Here is a 17677-nt window from a genome sequence, read left to right as displayed (position 1 = left end):
AACCATCGGACGAATTGTCCGTAGTGAGACAACACAATGCTGATCAACGCGTAAAAACTGCGCAAGAGCTGACATCACTGCAAGAAATGCCTTGAGCGGCCAATCCGTCACTATGGGGCTGAACAAAAAACCCTCCCCCCTTCCCACTCAGAGAAACTCGCGCAAAAATGAAAGTCTCAAGGACTAAACCATTCGTGTTGTCGTGCTGCAGCAGTGCGCTGTTGGTACCTGACTAAAGAGAACTCGGGCCAGATTTGACTCCGATCGAGCCGGTTTGCCCCTGAATGATGCCTTGAGTAACTCAGGAGACGGCCGAGCTCTTCGTGATTGCGATTTCCAACCAACAAACTATCGATGCTATTTTGGAAGTCAAGCAAATTGGGCGTTGGCAGGCTGTGAACTGACCCTTGACCAGCCTTTAATGTCCCGCGTGGGCATCATTAATCTTTTGAACGAGCAGCATGAAATTGCTTCTGGGGAAGAGTCCACGGATGCTAACTGTCCACGTCATTAGTTGAGATTTTGGGCGGTCCCACCGAGGCTGAGCCGCCAGCGGGCCGGCATTCTCCCCCAAATACGAGGCGTTTGGGGAGGAGACCTCGTGTGGTTATAGCGCCGGCAGTGGAGCCGTAGACGCTCTCCTAGCCAGGGCTAACGACGCTTCGTTTCCAGAAGAGCGAATCGAGGCACCGCTTGACCCTGGCTATAGCCCCCTGTTTTATGGACTCTGTTGGATCGATTGGGACTCAGGAAACCATGGAAGCAGGCTTTGATCCCTGACCCGCATCGTCTTTGCGCGAGAGTCTAGAACTGCGGATCATTCTTCAAGACGGGATACTTTTCCTCGTATCGATCTTGTTATTCTGTTTGTTTCTGCTCTTCTACATCATCAAAGGATCTCTCTAGATTCAAAACAGTCTTTTCCTAACCATATCTACTCTCCTAGTATTTCTTTCCGGTCTTACTGTCACTCGCTACAACAGTATTATATTTTAATTCTATTCATACAAAATGCGTTTGTCTCTCGCTCTTACCGGCCTCGCTGCCGTTGCCGCCAACGCCAGCTGCGGCGGCCGTCCTTCTGACGCTGCTTCATCTGAATCCGCTGCTGCTGCTTCCGGATACCCTGTTGGAGGCTCTTCTGGTTCCGCCGGTTCTTCCGCCTACAGCAGTGTTTCTTCTGCTGCTGCCGCTACCGCTGCCGCTGCCGCTACCAAGTCCGCCGCCAGCTCTGCTGTCGCTTCTTCTTCTTCTGCTGCTGCCGCCACATCTTCCGCAGGCAGCGTCAAGTCCGCAAGCACTGCTACTGCTGCCCAATCCGGTATCAAGGGTTTCAACTATGGTGCTTTCTTCCTCAACCAGCAGGCCAAGACTCAGGCCGACTTCGAGGCCGAGTTCAGCCGCCAACAAAACCTGCCCACCACCTCGGGCTTCAACAGCGCTCGTCTGTACACCATGATCCAGTGGGGTACTGCTAGTGACCCCATCCAGGCCATCCCCGCTGCCATTGCCACCAAGACCACCCTCTTGCTCGGTCTCTGGATCTCCGGTGGCACCCAGGCCCTCACCAACGAGTTGGCCGCCCTCGAGTCCGCCATCGGCACCTACGGCACCGCCTTCACTGACCTTGTCGTTGGTATCTCCGTCGGTAGCGAGGACTTGTACCGTGACGCCAACAACCAGGTTGGCACCACCGCCGACTACTTGTTGGACAGCATCTCCAAGGTCCGCAGCGCCATTGCCGATACCGGCCTGTCCGCCGTCCCTGTCGGCCACGTCGACACCTACGACTCATTCGAGAACGCCACCAACACCAAGGTCATCGACTCTCTTGACTTCATTGGCTTTGACGGCTACCCCTTCTGGGAGAAGGCCCTCCCCAACAGCATTGACAACGCCAGCGAGCGTTTCTACTCTGGATACAACAAGACTGTTGCTCTCGCCAACGGCAAGCCCGTCTACGTTACTGAGACTGGCTGGCCTACTGTTGGTGATGACGAGAACGAGGCTATCGCTTCCGTGGAGAACGCTCGCAAGTACTGGCAATCCATTGCTTGCTCTTTGATCGACTCCAACATCAACGTTTGGTGGTACGATCTGCAGGAGTCCCAGTACGGCGATGCCAACCCCGACTTCGGTGTCTACGGTGCTGGTGATCTCTCTACCCTTGAGCCCCTCTACGACCTCTCCTGCTAAACAGCTCACATAAAAGCTTGGCATATTTGGGTTATTTTTGGTTCAAGACGGCGCATCATACCATAGGAATTAGCATATAGAGGCGTTCAAACTCACTTGTATATATGTATTCATAATCACACAATGCTCAAGCAATTATGTTGTGATTCAACGCCCGTGACTCGCTATGATATTGTGTGTTGGTGTGTTATGTGAATGGAATCTTCCGGTGAAAATTGTAAGTGACTTGAGGCTTACTTAAACGCCTGCTTCCATCTAACGTCACCGAGTTTCAGTTGTCCCGTTGTTTTCCCGACCTGAGTTGACCAGAGAGCGATGCACTTCTTTTGATAAGTTCCTGGAATACCGTGTACTCGTCGGCTTTTTCTGTATCAACCTTCATCTCAACCTCTATGAAGTTGCTCGCTCCCTAGGCTGATATGTTCTGACCCAAGACTGGGATTCCGTTCTCGACCAATTTGTTACCCGATTTGGCATCGTAAGTAATGACACTGAAAGAAGCAGAGTCGTTCCTATCATCGAAATCGTCTTCGTTCATTCTCATCTTAACCAAGGCACCTGACCCCTGCCTGGGCCAAGATGGAGGGACGTCTTCGGAATTTGCGCGAGCGTTTCGTCCACTTCCCTCGTTGCTCTGTATACCGTTCATCGGTGGTGTCGAGATGGATTGTGCAAAATTAAGAGGAGTAGGACTTGCAGGCAACGACGAAACGTGGGACCCGGCAGGAGGGCGTCCTCGCTTGGCTCCGTTGCCCTCGGGGAACAATGCGAGATCAGGGTGTAACTCAAGAGTGTACATAATAGTGTTGACTAGCTGATCTTTAGAAAGACCAGTGAGGTATGAACGTTTCTTGTGGTGTGTCAGAATGGGAGTTTAGCGCGTCTTAAGTATAACATACCTGTTCTGCAGATTTATTTGACCAGCTTACACCCTTGTGCCAGTCAATAGCCTTCTTTTTGGCGATTGACCTTTCTTTCTTGGCCACGCAGCCTCGACAAAACCATTCCTGTGATTCGTCCTTGATGAACTCATCATCAATACAGGGTTCATGGCACATCTGATGCCAACAGTTGTTGCATCCATTACAAAATACAACTGGATTTTTTGGTGTGCTTAGACCACGAGTGCACACTTTGCAGAGTGCCTGCTCCTCAGTCCGCTTGCCGTATTGCTTGCGCTTGTTTGTACCTGGTGCCGTAACAGGGTTAAACTGAGTGGGTTTGGATACTTGGCGGCCGGACTTTGTCATGGTAGGGTTCGCATACTCATCGTCCTCTCCACTATCCGGAGGATCACTGAGAGCCGATGAACCATCGTCTTCATCCTTTCCAACGCGCTTCCGCTTCGTCCCACGTGGTGGCTTGCCTTTCTTGTCCAACTTCGGAGGCCTTCCTCGTCCTCTTGGTGGAGGCATTATTACTGGCGATTGATTCGGTTCTATCTTAGGGAGTACGACTGCTGGTGAGGGCCGTTGTACGGGTGCTTGTGCTGGAGACGGCATGGGAAGTGAGATCTGTGTGTTCATGGTCATTACCAGGCGCCGCTTAGCATCCTCATACGAGGATTGGTTTATGGTTCCGGCTGCTGAGGCGGATGATATCACAGAGCTCAGATTCTTGGGTTGACTACTGGGCTCTCCCTTGATACGCTTCAAGATCATTTGCGTCGTTGCGGAGAACTGAGGTGTGTAATGAGGTCGAGCTTGTGGGCTCCACGATATTCCTGCTGGGATAGTTGCCGCAGCAGGAGCTGCAGGCATGTCTTGACTTGTGCCTACTGTAGGTTCGTCCATGTTGCCCGTAAGTGCGGGTTGTTAACATTGACTAAGGTGGCTGTCACGGAATTAGTATAGGGGCACGAGAATTAAGCCACATCAGCACTTACTTCAAATTATGGAAATTCTAAACTATAGACTGAGAGTAAGTCAACGGTTTGGCTTCGCAATTTTGTGCTGATAATCAATTCCGGATTGCATATGGCATGACCCGTGGAAATGAGTAAAATTGGCGCTGAATGCACGTGACTCACACGTGACACTTCGGTATTGCTCCACCCTGCATTCCGTGGGCTCGTTCCTGTTGTGACCCAATGTCAACCTGCTTTTATTACATCGGTAAATTCAGAAGCAACACTGCATGAATCAAGGCTAGCTAAAAATGCACCATTTAAGAGTACAGTCGATGTGCATTCATGAGTTCTACTGCTGCTTTTCGAGGCAACTTAGATTTACTCAGAGCGCCTGTCGCAGACCGAGGTCTCATGGCAAGCACAGCAAAGATTGGCGGCATGCCATGGCAAAAACCGGCCCCACGAATGAGGCACGATCATATGGAACGAAGGAGCGACGCGATCACTTGATTGTAACTTATAGTTGGCTAGTACATGTCATTACACCATTACTACGTCTCCTCTGATTCTGATAGGAACCAGAGGCTTTTGCTGAATCACTGTTGCTTCATTCGGCAGGTCCATTCCTTCTACGATTCCGCTGCGCACCTCCTGTCGACAAGTAGTCTGCCCCTTAAAGTCAACCGTAAGTCTTTCAATAAGCAGTCGACAATTCCACTCTACAACGTCTGGTGACGCCAGTGGATCCAGGTTGCCCAAAGCCTGGACGGCGCTCCTTGCTATCGACATCTCGCGGGCTGCCACGAGTGGCAATAGCTCATTGTGATTAGATGAGGAGACAGACGGGGCCGCACCTTTTTCGATAAGTAGGAGTGCAATCTCAGGTCGGCCTAACTCCAGTGATGTATGGAAAGCCGAGGAACCTCGGACGCCGGCCCTGAAAACCTTGCTCCCTGTGAATCCCACTACCTGGGCGCCATGGTTCACGAGCCATGCCACTGCATCGATATGGCCATGTTCGATGGCGTGATGGATGCTAGTCCGCCAAAGCCCCATGCCCCGCCGCACATCGGCTCGTAACGGTCGCTTCACCTCGAGATTCAAGCCGAACTCTAAAGCTCTTTCCAAAGTGTCGATGCGTCCATTCTGTGCTGCCCAGAGCACCGCCGTTGATCCATCTATGTCACGGTTGTATTTATAGAGTATTGGTAGAACAATATCGTACAGCCGTTTGTGTGTGCGCATCAAGAACGTCAGATCCTTTAGATTCAGAAGCCAAGAACCCCTGAGTCGTGTGTTGCCATGGAACGTGCAGATGCTATGCAGAAGCTCGGTTGGTAAGAAGGTGAGATAGTCCATGATCGCACTCGTCAGAAATGGCAAAAGTTAGGGAATGATGGATGTATAGGGCTGGTCCTTGAGCACTATCCCCACGACACAGACGACAAGGAGGCGGATGCCATTTTATGGGACAACCCGGGTACCTGATTCCTTATCTATTTCCCGCCACTTCTTGATCACAACATAATCTCTCGTTGCTATGGGCTGAGACGTCTCGCATCGAGGCACATCACATGTGTAAATCTCCACCGTTCGTAAATTACCCCGCGGGGTTATCGAGGTGGGGCATTTGGCATGGACTTGTCTGGCCATTGGTGATAAATGGAATAGTCTGATCGAGACCATGCCTTTGTGGATAACTGCAGCAGATGATAGGCTCACTCTATCCCTTGGCTTGCTCCTATTCGTCCTTTCCGGGAATCGGGCCACATCGAGCAACGATCGGGTAATATCACCGTCGCAATCCCCTAGATGGCTGTAGATTCGCACGTCTTTTCCGCATATATTGGAAGAGCACGGCCTTCATGAATCTGTTGGGGTGTGATTGATAGCGCACGGAGTTCTCTGCTGTCTACCGACCACCAAGTAGGTGAATTTCTGAGACAAGACAACATAGAGTGTTGAATAGAGCTAAACGCATCGTATACCTAACTAGTACTCGGAAATCACTATGTATATGCCCGCAATTGTCCCAACAACGCATAAGAGCTTACAATAAAAAATGTGGTAACGAAATGGAATAGTAATTGTGGTTTTATGCTATGTATCTATTTCCGCTCCCTGTAGTGTTTCGAAATCACCCGAATTTGTGTCTTTCGCTTAGACTAGTACATCTTCGTGATGTCCGGCGCAGTCCCAAGTTACTCCCGAAATTCATAGCATAGCGCTGCGCAAATGAATTCGGCCCAGACCGCAATCTTCTTCAGAGCACAAACTATAGCATGATATTAAAGCTTACACCCAAACCCCAACATGCCGGAGATGACATCAATTCCCAATATATACATTGGCGCATTGCTCAAAGTAATAAACAAGCATGCAGCGAAGGCAGTCGCCATCTACGCGATGTTCATTCTCCTCGATTTTCCTGCGGATAGCTATAAGCTTACACAACGCGAACGAAACATTGAGATTGCTCGATTACAAATCGGGAATGTTCGAGTCAACAATGAAACTACAAAGGTGGGACATATTTATTCAGTCAAAAATGCTCTTAGTGCCTGGACAACCTTGGCTTTCATGGTTGGATTCATGGTCATTTAATGTTCGTATGTTTAAAAAAGGAAGAGAAGAAGGAAAAAGGAACAGAAGTCTCACTCGAATAGGGTATCGTAGGATCCTCGACTCTGAGCTCAATGGCCAGGTCAATACGAGCACTGCACAGGCGCAGTATATGACAATGAGTCAGATCAACCCGAGGAGGGGAGAAAAAAGTATCGGTTTCCCGCTAAGACCGGTCTAAGGTCCCAGCCTACAACGAAACGATCGTATACGCTATAACTAGCAGTTGGCGTTTGGACGAAAAGCCTCACCTGCGTGGTCTTGCTATCTCGGCATAGTTAGTTCTGTCAACGGCCCAGCTTATTGCGACGGCACCTTCGACTATAAAAAACCAGCTGTGGTAAGAACAATAAAAAGCATGTTAGAAGGTTCCGAGCTCTGGGGCTGTTGAAACATGAGTAAGGTATTTGCAGCAACAAGTTAGGACTTATCTCCAGGTCGAAGACCATGGGCTTTTTCAAGACCTTCGGGTGATTGCACCTCCAAGCAGACCACCGAATGTACTTGACAGGACTGCTGCAGACATAAAGACTGCAAATCGCCTAGACTGTTCATTTGTCTTGTGCCAAGAGAAATAATGAGAGGAACTTCATGATCATGCTGCTGTTAATGATCGTGGGTTGATTATCTATTCGGATCTCACAGTCCTGACGTGACTAATTGGTAAAGAGTAAATATGTAATAGGGCGTTTGTTTTACAGAGTTGAAATGAAGCTGCGTAGCCTTGGTCTTCTTTTCGTCCTGCTGTTCTTCTTATAGCAAAACATAGTCATATCCTTCAGCGCTACCCATCGTTATTGTATGATAGTACCCCCTTCTACCAATATGGCTCAATCACAAGAGTTCTATGAGGATGCCACCTAAATTTCCCTGGTAAAAGCCGGTCACCAAGTCTATAGACACCGTTACGAGCGTTGCCGGCCTATATGACCTCATTCTTAAGGTCTTCAGAGCATACATTGCAGACTTATACGAGCGATTCTAACCTTAGGTGAGTCTTCCGGTACCCAAAGCCACACAGCTGCAGGCTAACTATGCTTGCTCGTAGTTCTGCCATGAGTATTGCCGCTAGCGGCATTGCCTTCTATAAAAATGTCATGAAATATTATTCTCACCGGCATTAAAACTATTTTGTAGGAAATAAATTTGTATTATCGAATGGTGAGCGATAGCCAGCCCGATTGATATCGGCCAGAGTCTCCAAGCTGACCGTAGCGAAGGACATGCATGTATATTGCAGTCTCTATTCATGCATTTGGTCCGCATTAAAAGCATGACAACAGGCTAGCTCAACTCATACCATTGAAAAGGTACGATTCACTATGTCCAGTATATTCCCAGATCGAGAGAGGGCATCGAAGTAACCACCGGTCCCCTCGCCCGGCCGGCGGTGGTCGTCGAGGTCGTACACCACGCTGGGCTGGGAGCAGGTACACCCTCCACCAGCGCGTACGAAGTTGATAAATAAATTCAATCTTTTTATTTTTGGAAAACCTTTCTCCCCTTTGACTTCAACGCCCAAACCCACCCCCCCAAAAGAAAAACAACACGTTACGCCAAGGTCAAAGACTCAGTCGATGGGGTGAAGAGGGATAGTATTGGTAGTTTTCGAGGAGACTCCCATGATCTGAACAGAGTATCTTGGGAGTTGGATTTGAACACTAGTAGTAGGGATGGCCTGGAAATAAGGAAAAAATGAAATTGAAAATCAATAAGACATGTCCAGCTAAGGACAAATTAGTATCAGCACACGCTGGAGCGTTTACAGCTCTGAGGAGAGGGCGGGAAACATTGCTTGACGAGCAGCAACCTCAACAACGGAATTTGGCCTATACTGGAGTAGCACTCCCTCATAGTGGGCTTAGGTCGCTGTTTGTCTCACTAAAGCGGTTGTGGTCGCTCGCATATTCTGGTAATGGTGCCGTTGGAGCTTGCATGTGGCGCCAGGAATACCAGGCACAATATTAGTTCTCGAGCGGACTATGTCGTGTATGTCTGACACTGGGGTATCTGACATGAGTTATGTAAGAAGTCACAACAGCCCACAATTGTTGAATGCTTGCTTATTCTTTTTTATTTATTATGTTATGTTGTTTTGCTTACACAGCAGCAAGGCCAGCATAATGACAACGTATGCCATCATGCTCTAGAACCTGTAACACAAACTGACTGAGGAAGCAGCTGTGACGTCTTGCTCCTCGCAACTGTGCCTCGTTGATTTTGGTCTGCTGTACATTGAGTTACTATGTGTATCTTGCTTCTCTCCCTTTTTAAAGAGCGGCAATATCCTATGCCTTGCCCTGGGCACGTCATGTCCGTCGTGAATGATAACTGAAAAGACCAACTTCTGGCCGGGAACAATAAAAAGCCAAACCACCTCCGGCAATCAAATCAGTGACGCAATTTACAGCCAATCACCTCCCCCCTCTACTGCATGCAAAACCGAAAGGAAATCTAATCTCCGCCAGGGGCCCACGAAGTAGTGGTGTCACCCATCAAGAAAGATATGAGTCCATGACTCCAGTCTGTATCAATCTCGACGACTCCAGTCAACCAAACACTGTGACGAGTCGGGCGGTTATAAAAACACAGCCTGATTTTAAACCGTACCCATATCCGTATGCGAAAAATAAAATAAAATGCAATGCTTTGTGACAGAGCCACTTTTTGTACCAATTTCGTGAAACCAAAATATCAAGGATGAGGCAGATCCTCGAATGTTCCAAATGTGAAGATTCGTGATCGTCAAGAAGAACCGAAGAACTGATCTGAGGAAGGCGCGACATCCAAAATGCATGACCGGCCACCAATAAGCCGGAGGCGAAGTCGTGTTATAAGTCGTGAGTCGAAATGAAAATGAGTTTCTGGTGACAGCTTCTCCCAGTGACAAGTTTTCAAGGACACATCGACGAGGGTGTGACTATCATGTCCACGACCAGCTCTCTCGAAGCCTCTGATGTGTAGTCGAAACTGGAAACTTTGTAAGAAGTCACCTCTTTTTGAACGCCAGTGTAATCGCAATTTTCCTCCCTTTCACATAGGAATGCGAACCGAAAGCCATGTTCTATTGGAAATGAAAACTCCGAGCAACCTCGCAAGTACCGAGCCGAATGAGCGCCCATTAGAAAAATTAACAGGTGAAAGAATCATGAGAAAACACAAAACAAGACAAAAACAAAGAAAGAGTTCCCAAGGGGACGGCGAAATTTCAACCGTGGAGAATGGCAGCCTGCGAGTGTCTGAACCGCGCCGGATGCAAGTGTGATCTGGCGAATCAGACGGTTGCAAGCCAACAGCTCCACAACGTGGTGTTGAGTTCTTATGCCTATCCATGGGTACTCCAAGGGTATCTAAAAACAAACATATGTCCATGAAATTGCCGAAAAGGCAAGAGAAGAGCCAAATGGCACTAATCTCGAGCACAGGGCGGAGAAATTATGCCGGAAGGCATCAGCAAGAGAAACGCTGATGTCAAGCCACCAGGTTTGGGGGGGTGGAAGAATTAACCCATAACAGGCTGGCCATACGCGTGGTGCTGGAAGTAGTGGGTAGGCTTGTGCAACGTCGCCATGCACTGGGAGCAGTTGCATTCAGCTACGTTGGCATCCCATATACCCTGGCTACCATAATGATTGTAGTGCGTTTGTTGCTGGTAACCATTTCTGTTGTAGTTCGAGTGAAGGGTGGGTGCTGCGGTCTGATAACCTCTGTACCCAGAATTGGGAATCGCTGAGCTGAACCAATCATTGTATCTTGTGCTGAGCGAAGCAGCCGAATTCATGTACTCGGGAGTACCATATCCGGAATCGGGAGGGGTGAGAGGCGCAGACCAACCATTCTGGTACTGTTGAGCCTGGGCCCAGGAGTTCTCACGAGAGCGGTACGACTTGCCAGGTGCACGTGCAAGACGTCCACGCTCATAGTCGGAGATCTCCTCAGGAGTCCATCCTTCGTAAGATAATGGGTGATGCTGTGTGTTGGTACGAATATTGGTGGTGACAAGAGGTGCAAGTCTCTCGCGAGCGGCTGCGGCCTGTTGTTGTTTGTGGGCCAGCAACTCGCGCTTTTTGTTCGCTTCCCAGTCTTTCCAGTTCTGTAACCAGGCATTGTAGTCTCCACTCTTGTCAAGGTTGACATACAGAGACCAATCGATGTGACGCAGCCACTCATTCTCCATAGTGTTAAGCTCCTGCACGGCGATGCCACTGACCTCGGACCATGATCGGTTTTGGAATGTGTTGTCGTCAAGGAACTTGCTTCCAAGCAAGAGTGATACCGTGAGCATTCGCCAAACCTGCCCCTCGTTGGTCTTCCAGACACCGGCAGCTTGGAGCGTGTTGACACGCTTTGCCAAATAGTTAAGACCCAGGAGGATGGTCGTGCTGGGAAGGCGTGTTGAAGTGAGAACTTGGGACACAAACTTCCTGAAAGCACCAGTAACAGAGGCGTTGGGCATAACGACACGCATCGACATGTCGGCAACGTACTCGGCCATCATCTCAACCTCGTAGTCGAGGACTGCGCATACTCCGCCTGGCATATTGTCGGTATTGGAGAGTCTCCGTCAAAGATCGTGATGGGACCTTTGTCGGAGAAAAGAGGTGACGCGTACTGCTTCAAGCTGTTGAGGATTTTCAGGACAGGAGTCACACGAGTGAGACTACTGAATACTGAAGAATAATGCCCAAAGTCGAAGAGAGGATAAGACACTTGGAAAAGGAAAAAAAAGAAAGAAAAAAGGTCTAAAGGAACCTTAGTGCGAAACTCTAGCCATATGTTTGTTGAATCTGTGCAGAGTCCAAATATGGTTCAAGATGTCGCTGTCGACGAGGGTTGGTGGAGTCGTGGTGAATCACGAAATCGAGGTGCCAAACAGTACAGTAGGTGTAAATCACTCGATGTCGTCGTCGAGGTGGCAGGCAAAAGGCGGATGAGTGGCCGCTTGAGCGTTGCTAGGATTCAAGTGCAGTTAAGCCTTGAATATATAGGTAGCTGTAAAAAGTCGAAGGTGACAGTCAAGTCTTTCGAGTTGTGTTCTGAATACCCTATTATGTAGACTACCGGTGCAGAGGCAAAATGGTATTCGGTGATAGGGTGATAACGGCGAGGAAATCTCTAAAGCACTACCGTCGTTGTCTCCGAGTCAGCCACCATTGTTCAACGGTCGAGAAAGTGAATGAAACAAAAGGTCAAGTGCAGTAAATGTCTGTGTGTCCTGGTCTGATACACGGAGACTCGATTGAGCGAGTCAATGAACGGAAAGTTGCCAGCCGTGCGCAAACCTTTGCCAGAATGAATAATGGGGGCGTTGGAATGAGACGGACAAAGAATCGATGTCGGGTATCGCAAAATGCAGCTTCAATGGCTGTTGTAATGTAGCGCCCTTGTGGTTTGCTGGGGAATTGATAAAAAGAGCCCGTCGTGAGCACCTTTTCATGACCCGCGGCAGAGGGGGATGGTTGAGAGGTTTTGCGGGTTTTGACCGTGTCATGAAGCTGAGAAGATGATGGTCCCAAAAGAAAAGAATCGATTGCAAATTGCATAGTGTTGTTAAGGATTGTCGAGTTGTTGAGAGACCAAGACACACACACACACACACACAAGGAGGAGATGGGTCGGCTGTACTGAGAAGGAATATGTAGACTCACCTCAAGTCAAAACACCAGGAACAATGCAGGAAGAATAAAGGTCAACGGGCGAAGAATCGCTGTGCAAGCGTCGTCGAAGTTTGGACCCGACTGGTGAAGTCCAGATGGATGGATGAATCTTCAAGCGGTCGACGAAGCTGTGGTAGGCGTAGGCGTGGTCGTGGTCGTCTAGAGGGTTGGCCACAATCGGGGCTTCGCTTCAGCACAGACTGCACAGCAACTGGCTAAGTCGCAGTTTGAACCTTGGGTCTCGTTTGCCTTTTTGTCCTGCTCGGCTTTTGTCCTGTCCTGGGCTGGGCTGGCGTAAGATTTCGATCGAGTAAAAAGCACAAGAAACCTGAATCCCGACGTCGACGACCTCTGGTGATTGGCAGATCTCCAATGTTGAGGTCGTTTTATTATCAAAAGGCGAGTCGCGGATGTCGAGGTGGAGGAGAGTAGAGACGGGGGGAGTTTGGGAAGAGAGATTATGTCTGGGCGGGAAAGAGAACGGCCGGGGGGGAGGGAGAAAAAGAGGTTGTGTTGACGCTCATGGTCGTGTCGGATGGGTCCCAAGGTCCCAAGGTCCCAAGGTCCCATCCATCCATCCACTGCTCAGTGCCCAGGGCCCAGTGGCTGCCACCCCCCTGGTCCAAAGTTCAAGCAACGGCAGGGCCAGCTGCTGAACCCGGCGGAGAGGTCGAAGTCCAGAAGTCGCTGGGAACGGACCAAAGAGGAGTCGCTAGCGGGTAGTCTGCCAATCTGCAAGCCTGAAGCCTGCCACTGGGAGTGGAGGAATGACCCAAGCAGCGAGGGAAAAAAAAGCCGCCCACATCGTTCGCAACCTAACCAAGGGAGGTACGTACAGCCAGCACACTTGGCCAGCACAGCCAGTCACAGTACACAGTACAGTCCCCTGTACCTGTGCACTACTGCATGCCTCCCATACTCTGTAACATAAATTTCATGGAAACGAGGTTCACGCATGCGTTCCAGCAACGGACAAGATACAAGTTGAAGCCGAAAACATATTAAACCATATTTGTCTTGGTTACTCGCTTGAGTCTCGCCTACTCGTTACCACCGTACCCGTCCCCTCCTATTTTGAATGTGAATCGTTCGCCGGTGGCCACCTGGAATTCTGTCATGTGCTGCTCTGAACAAGAACATCTTGTTGTACCCGACAGAATCTGCTGCCACCAGTAACTACGGGTATAGGTGGGAACGGCTCCTAATCTACAGTACACAGCATTACGGCATCGTATTTGACGCACCACCCACCCTGCAAGGCAAAGTGGACTCAGTCGTCCTTGCAGCTGCACCGCTTCCCTCAGAACCAGTTTTGCATCTTTTCGACAGTGATCTGCTTCTTGTCTTGTGGGAGTTATCCCGTGCGAGCATCTGACTTACGAGAGGTCATCACAACATAGTTCAAGTGGCGTGGAACCACAGCTGAGTGAGCAATCAGACATGAACACTTTGTTCCAATTACATATGATCGATCCTTGGATTTCCCAGCTGGTCTCATCACCACATCCAATGGATATCAGAGAGAGGCCTGCTCATTCATTACGCCAATTAAAGTGAGTGTGTGGCGGGCGACAGGCTTTGCCAAGCTAAGCACTTTGGCGAACACAGGCGCCAGTTTGGGCGAGATTGGTATGGTGACGGTCGTAATCATGGCAATGACAATACGGGTGAATGGACCCGATGATCCAATAGTGCATATTCCTTCCAGAGTGGCTGTGACGCCGTTACAGAGTCTACCCCAAAAGATTTGCGGGACGGTGACAAAATCTCTGAATCAATTTTCGCTTGAGAACGAGTCTACGACCAGGAAGGCTAAGGACAACAAAAGGTTGGCCCGTTTAGGAATGGCATACTGCTGCCGAATCGCTCGCTTTCAAGCCTTTTATTTCTTGTTGTTGCAGAAAGTAAATTTTTCTTTCCGCCTTTTGAAGCACTGTCAATCCACGAAAACGGCGTGTATCCCATGTTTACCTAGAGAATGGAGCATGTGCGTAACAACCACGCCTCGCTTGAGTAAAATCGAAATTGCCACATTGGATGAGGTAGTATGGCAGATTCCACCTCAGCCTACATCACTCTCATAAATAATGCCTCGTGCGGTTGCATGCTTCAGTAGTCGGCTTCAAGCCAGCCATATCCACGTCCTTTCCATAGAAATGTCACATTTGAGCGCTATTGTAGGTCCGTATCCTCTTTGAGTTGCCGGAACTCGGGGTGTGTTCTCTATTTTCGGCACGAATAGCACATTATCGAATATATCACGGAGTAGACTCCTGTCGGCAATACAAAGTAACATAACCATTCATTCGTGGAAGGCGTCTACCTTCGGTCATCTTGGAAATTGATTCGCACATACCTTCTTTGGCTCCATCTATTCCCACTGTAGCGCAGCATTGTTACAGTATTAGAGGTGGGCAGCAAAATGAACGCTACGCCAGACATACCACAATCTGGACAAACTCCCGGCGGCTGTGTGATCACCTATGTCATACTGTAATACGATTGGCGTTGAAGGAGGTTAGGCCGACCTCCAGAAGTGCTGATTACGTTTGCAGGGTCTCAAACGCTTATGCGTTTCCGTCGCTCAAAGATACTCAATGATGCCTTGTGTTGCAAATCTCATTTGTAAGTGCCTCCCTTGCCTATGTAATGTACTCGTATGGCGCAGGCACAGCTGAGAAACGCGTTGTCACCCACGCCACTTACGCAAATGAGGCGCTTCTCACGTGGTTGCGTCCGTTTGAGAGATATTAGACATTCTCGCGAAGCGAAATAGGTTTGATGCCTGTTGTCTTTCTTTGATTGCGGAGGTGTGGTCCCCGTATAGTGTTCAAGTGCCCAAGATGCTTGGAAGATCCCTAACCGTCGCAACGAACTCAGGGGTCCTGGAATCAGCGGCACGTTAGGGCGGTCGAGGCCGAAGGCTGTGGGTTCAAAGGGCCATCGGCCAGGGTTGCCACGTGAAAGACACGAACTGGCGAGCTCGCAAAGACTCGATGTCATTTTCGAAAAAGGCATACATACTCCTTTCAAATAGCAGTTGCCTGTAATAAGAAGGCCTGGTCGGCACACTTTCTTTGGCCACGAATGCACATTATGACAGATTGGTCATTGAAGCCGTGTCATACCACCTTCTGCCACGCCTGTAATGGACTTGGAACGCAGGTGGTAACGAGCTCAGATATCCTTGTTGTTCGTGCATGCCCGTTGAACGCCGATCATTACCAACCCCATCTGAAACGGTGAGGCATTCCGTCTGCAATAATCTAGCAAGACTTAACTCCAGTACTACATAGTCTGCCTGCCGACTCTACACATTCGCGAAACATGAGCAGAAAGTTATATATATTGTTTTAAAACGTGTCATTACAGAATGAAGTCCTGCTACAAGGTTCCATCCCGTTACCGCTTTTGAGCCAGAAGCTGGCCCACGTATTATGACGCTGAAATAATATTTCATTGATTTGCTCTTTTTATGTCAATGCTAATCATCAATCTTGGTATGATATTCGGCTTTGCTCCGAGTGTTGACCCATGCTTGGTCTGCTGTATAGAACAAGCGCAGTCTACTAGTGGAATCGCAACGCGCTTTGACATTCATCTACACAGTAGTTGCCCATGTGCCAGATACCCAGATACTTTTCTCAAATAAATATAAATAATAATGCAATCTGCACATGTTAATTAGGTCCACAGCCACGAACAATAAACACAACTAATTACCAGGGGCATCGACGTTGAAATTATCGTTCTTGCAGGATCGTCACTTAGCACGAATGGGGCAGGAATACTTTTGGATTGGAAGACAACTAACCCAATCGGAGGCTGAGGATTTCGTGAAACGAACTCTATTGAGCCCGTTACCGGCTGTCCTAAAACATTTCCAGAACTTGCCCGAGGAAATTTTCTTTGCATCACACAAATTGCGAGTTGCCATGCGATGCGGTTCATCTCCACACGGTTTAGCGTTGCTCTAACTTTCTTTGGTGTCCACACATGCGTCTTTTCTGCTTGGCGTTTGTCGCTCTGGTTGACGGACTTGCGGGCGAACACAAGACCCTGAAATCCATATGGCGAAGCGCAAAGCCCGTGTCATTTGCAAGCTTACCCACCACCAGCATCTACTGTTGTACTCGTACGCTTCCATCGCTCCGTGTCCGCTTGTGCTGACTATTGCGGACGCTTCGTTCCTGACCTTGTTTTAGCAGCTGATCACGGCGATGCTCATCGTCCCAGTGTCATCATCACCATTGGTGTCCTTGGTGGCAATTCGGTTTTGACCAAGCACCCAAACATCCTCGCTCCCTCGGCTGGACCGTCTGATGAGCCCCCCAGCCAATGGCATTTGGGATCCACCTGTTACTAAGAATAATCGCCTGCCCTCCTAACCTCTAACCAAGGCTGGGTCTATTTCGGTCGGTCTTGAATAAGGCTACCGAATTACGACTGATCTGGCAACTCGACTTTTTAGATATCCATCCACACCTATGAATGAATGCAGTTTCATGGCATCAGGATATCGACAACTGTTTCTCTGGCGTCATCTGTGTCATCCCGCTTTGGCACCATACCATAGTATTCAACAAGCCTGTCGTTTGACCACTGCATCCGCATCACACAACGCTGCATACAGACATCCTTGGTTGGCCATGATCAATCGTCCCAAGTCTACATGCAAGCCCCCCACCGATATCTGCAGTGTCGGCTCTCGCATTTCGACTAAAACGTGTGCCAAATTTCACTACAACCGGTCTAGACAAAAGCATTTTAACCCACATGCATGACAAACCCTCACGACTAGCCGTTTGGCTGTTAAAAATGCCTCTATCAAGACCTGCTGCATCGCTGCTGTTGGCGTGATGGGGTTTGGCCGCACGTTGCATCTTTGTGAGGGGTATTATGGACGGCAGTCCAATTGCATTGGGATGCTGCAGGAACATAGTTGTCGTAATTGAGACGATGACAACGACCGTGTCAGACATCTTTTGTAAGGCATAGGCAACAGGATTGTTGAACCACCACTTTCAAAACTTCAAAGCATCTGAGCCGCTTCTAACGAGGTAATCGAGTATCAGCGTAAACCCGCGTCAACTCGTCTGACGGGGCAACGAGGAACTGACAGATCAGAACGCTACTAAGCACTGCCCGGTGGACGCCAATCAATGGCGGTCGTTCGCGACACAAAGTTCAATTTGCGGGGAAGGACTTGCAGGCCTTTTCTTCTGTCTCGCCGTACTTCGGATATACTGTTATACACACCGCCATCGCCTGTAGCATTGAAGATCACGAGGCTCACTGGAGCTTTGACTGGGTACAGGCCTGTGCCATCTGCGCTCCCCTCATGCAAACTCCT

At 49.2% G+C, this 17677-nt stretch overlaps 4 protein-coding genes across 4 annotated transcripts; 1 reads left to right on the top strand and 3 right to left on the bottom strand.

The window, feature by feature from the left end:
* Positions 1–1011: 1011 nt before the first annotated feature.
* Positions 1012–2196, top strand: BKA67DRAFT_595580 (glycoside hydrolase superfamily; the record flags this gene model as incomplete). The annotated part of the gene is made up of 2 exons (XM_046105180.1): positions 1012–1217; positions 1284–2196. 2 exons carry the CDS (start codon positions 1012–1014, stop codon positions 2194–2196), a joined length of 1119 nt encoding a protein of 372 aa, XP_045952782.1.
* A 204-nt stretch (positions 2197–2400) lies between these two features.
* Positions 2401–4177, bottom strand: BKA67DRAFT_97812 (uncharacterized protein). Its single transcript, XM_046109583.1, has 3 exons — positions 4082–4177; positions 3096–4029; positions 2401–3046 (listed from the first exon to the last, which is right to left on the bottom strand). The coding sequence occupies exons 2-3, from the start codon at positions 3987–3989 to the stop codon at positions 2606–2608; spliced, it is 1335 nt and encodes a 444-aa protein (XP_045952781.1). The 5' UTR covers positions 3990–4029; positions 4082–4177; the 3' UTR covers positions 2401–2605.
* A 124-nt stretch (positions 4178–4301) lies between these two features.
* Positions 4302–5687, bottom strand: BKA67DRAFT_583708 (uncharacterized protein). Its single transcript, XM_046104097.1, has one exon. The coding sequence runs from the start codon at positions 5402–5404 to the stop codon at positions 4586–4588; it is 819 nt and encodes a 272-aa protein (XP_045952780.1). The 5' UTR covers positions 5405–5687; the 3' UTR covers positions 4302–4585.
* A 4482-nt stretch (positions 5688–10169) lies between these two features.
* BKA67DRAFT_541239 (uncharacterized protein) lies at positions 10170–11207 on the bottom strand (the record flags this gene model as incomplete). Its single annotated transcript, XM_046100898.1, has 1 exon — positions 10170–11207. The coding sequence occupies one exon, from the start codon at positions 11205–11207 to the stop codon at positions 10170–10172; it is 1038 nt and encodes a 345-aa protein (XP_045952779.1).
* Positions 11208–17677: the final 6470 nt, after the last annotated feature.

Source organism: Truncatella angustata (assembly GCF_020726525.1).
Source record: "Truncatella angustata strain MPI-SDFR-AT-0073 chromosome Unknown BKA67scaffold_10, whole genome shotgun sequence".
Taxonomy (NCBI): Eukaryota; Fungi; Ascomycota; class Sordariomycetes; order Amphisphaeriales; family Sporocadaceae; genus Truncatella; species Truncatella angustata.
Note: the sequence above shows the minus strand (reverse complement) of the source record. Positions and strands in the feature narration are given on the sequence as shown.

Excerpts from the sequence above, each read along its gene's own strand:
- BKA67DRAFT_97812 (XM_046109583.1), bottom strand. The coding sequence starts at position 3,989 with ATGGACGAACCTACAGTAGGCACAAGTCAAGACATGCCTGCAGCTCCT. Across the intron at positions 3,047-3,095 it reads CAAATAAATCTGCAGAACAG|AAACGTTCATACCTCACTGG; the intron begins GTATGTTATACT and ends ACACACCACAAG.
- BKA67DRAFT_583708 (XM_046104097.1), bottom strand. The coding sequence starts at position 5,404 with ATGGACTATCTCACCTTCTTACCAACCGAGCTTCTGCATAGCATCTGC.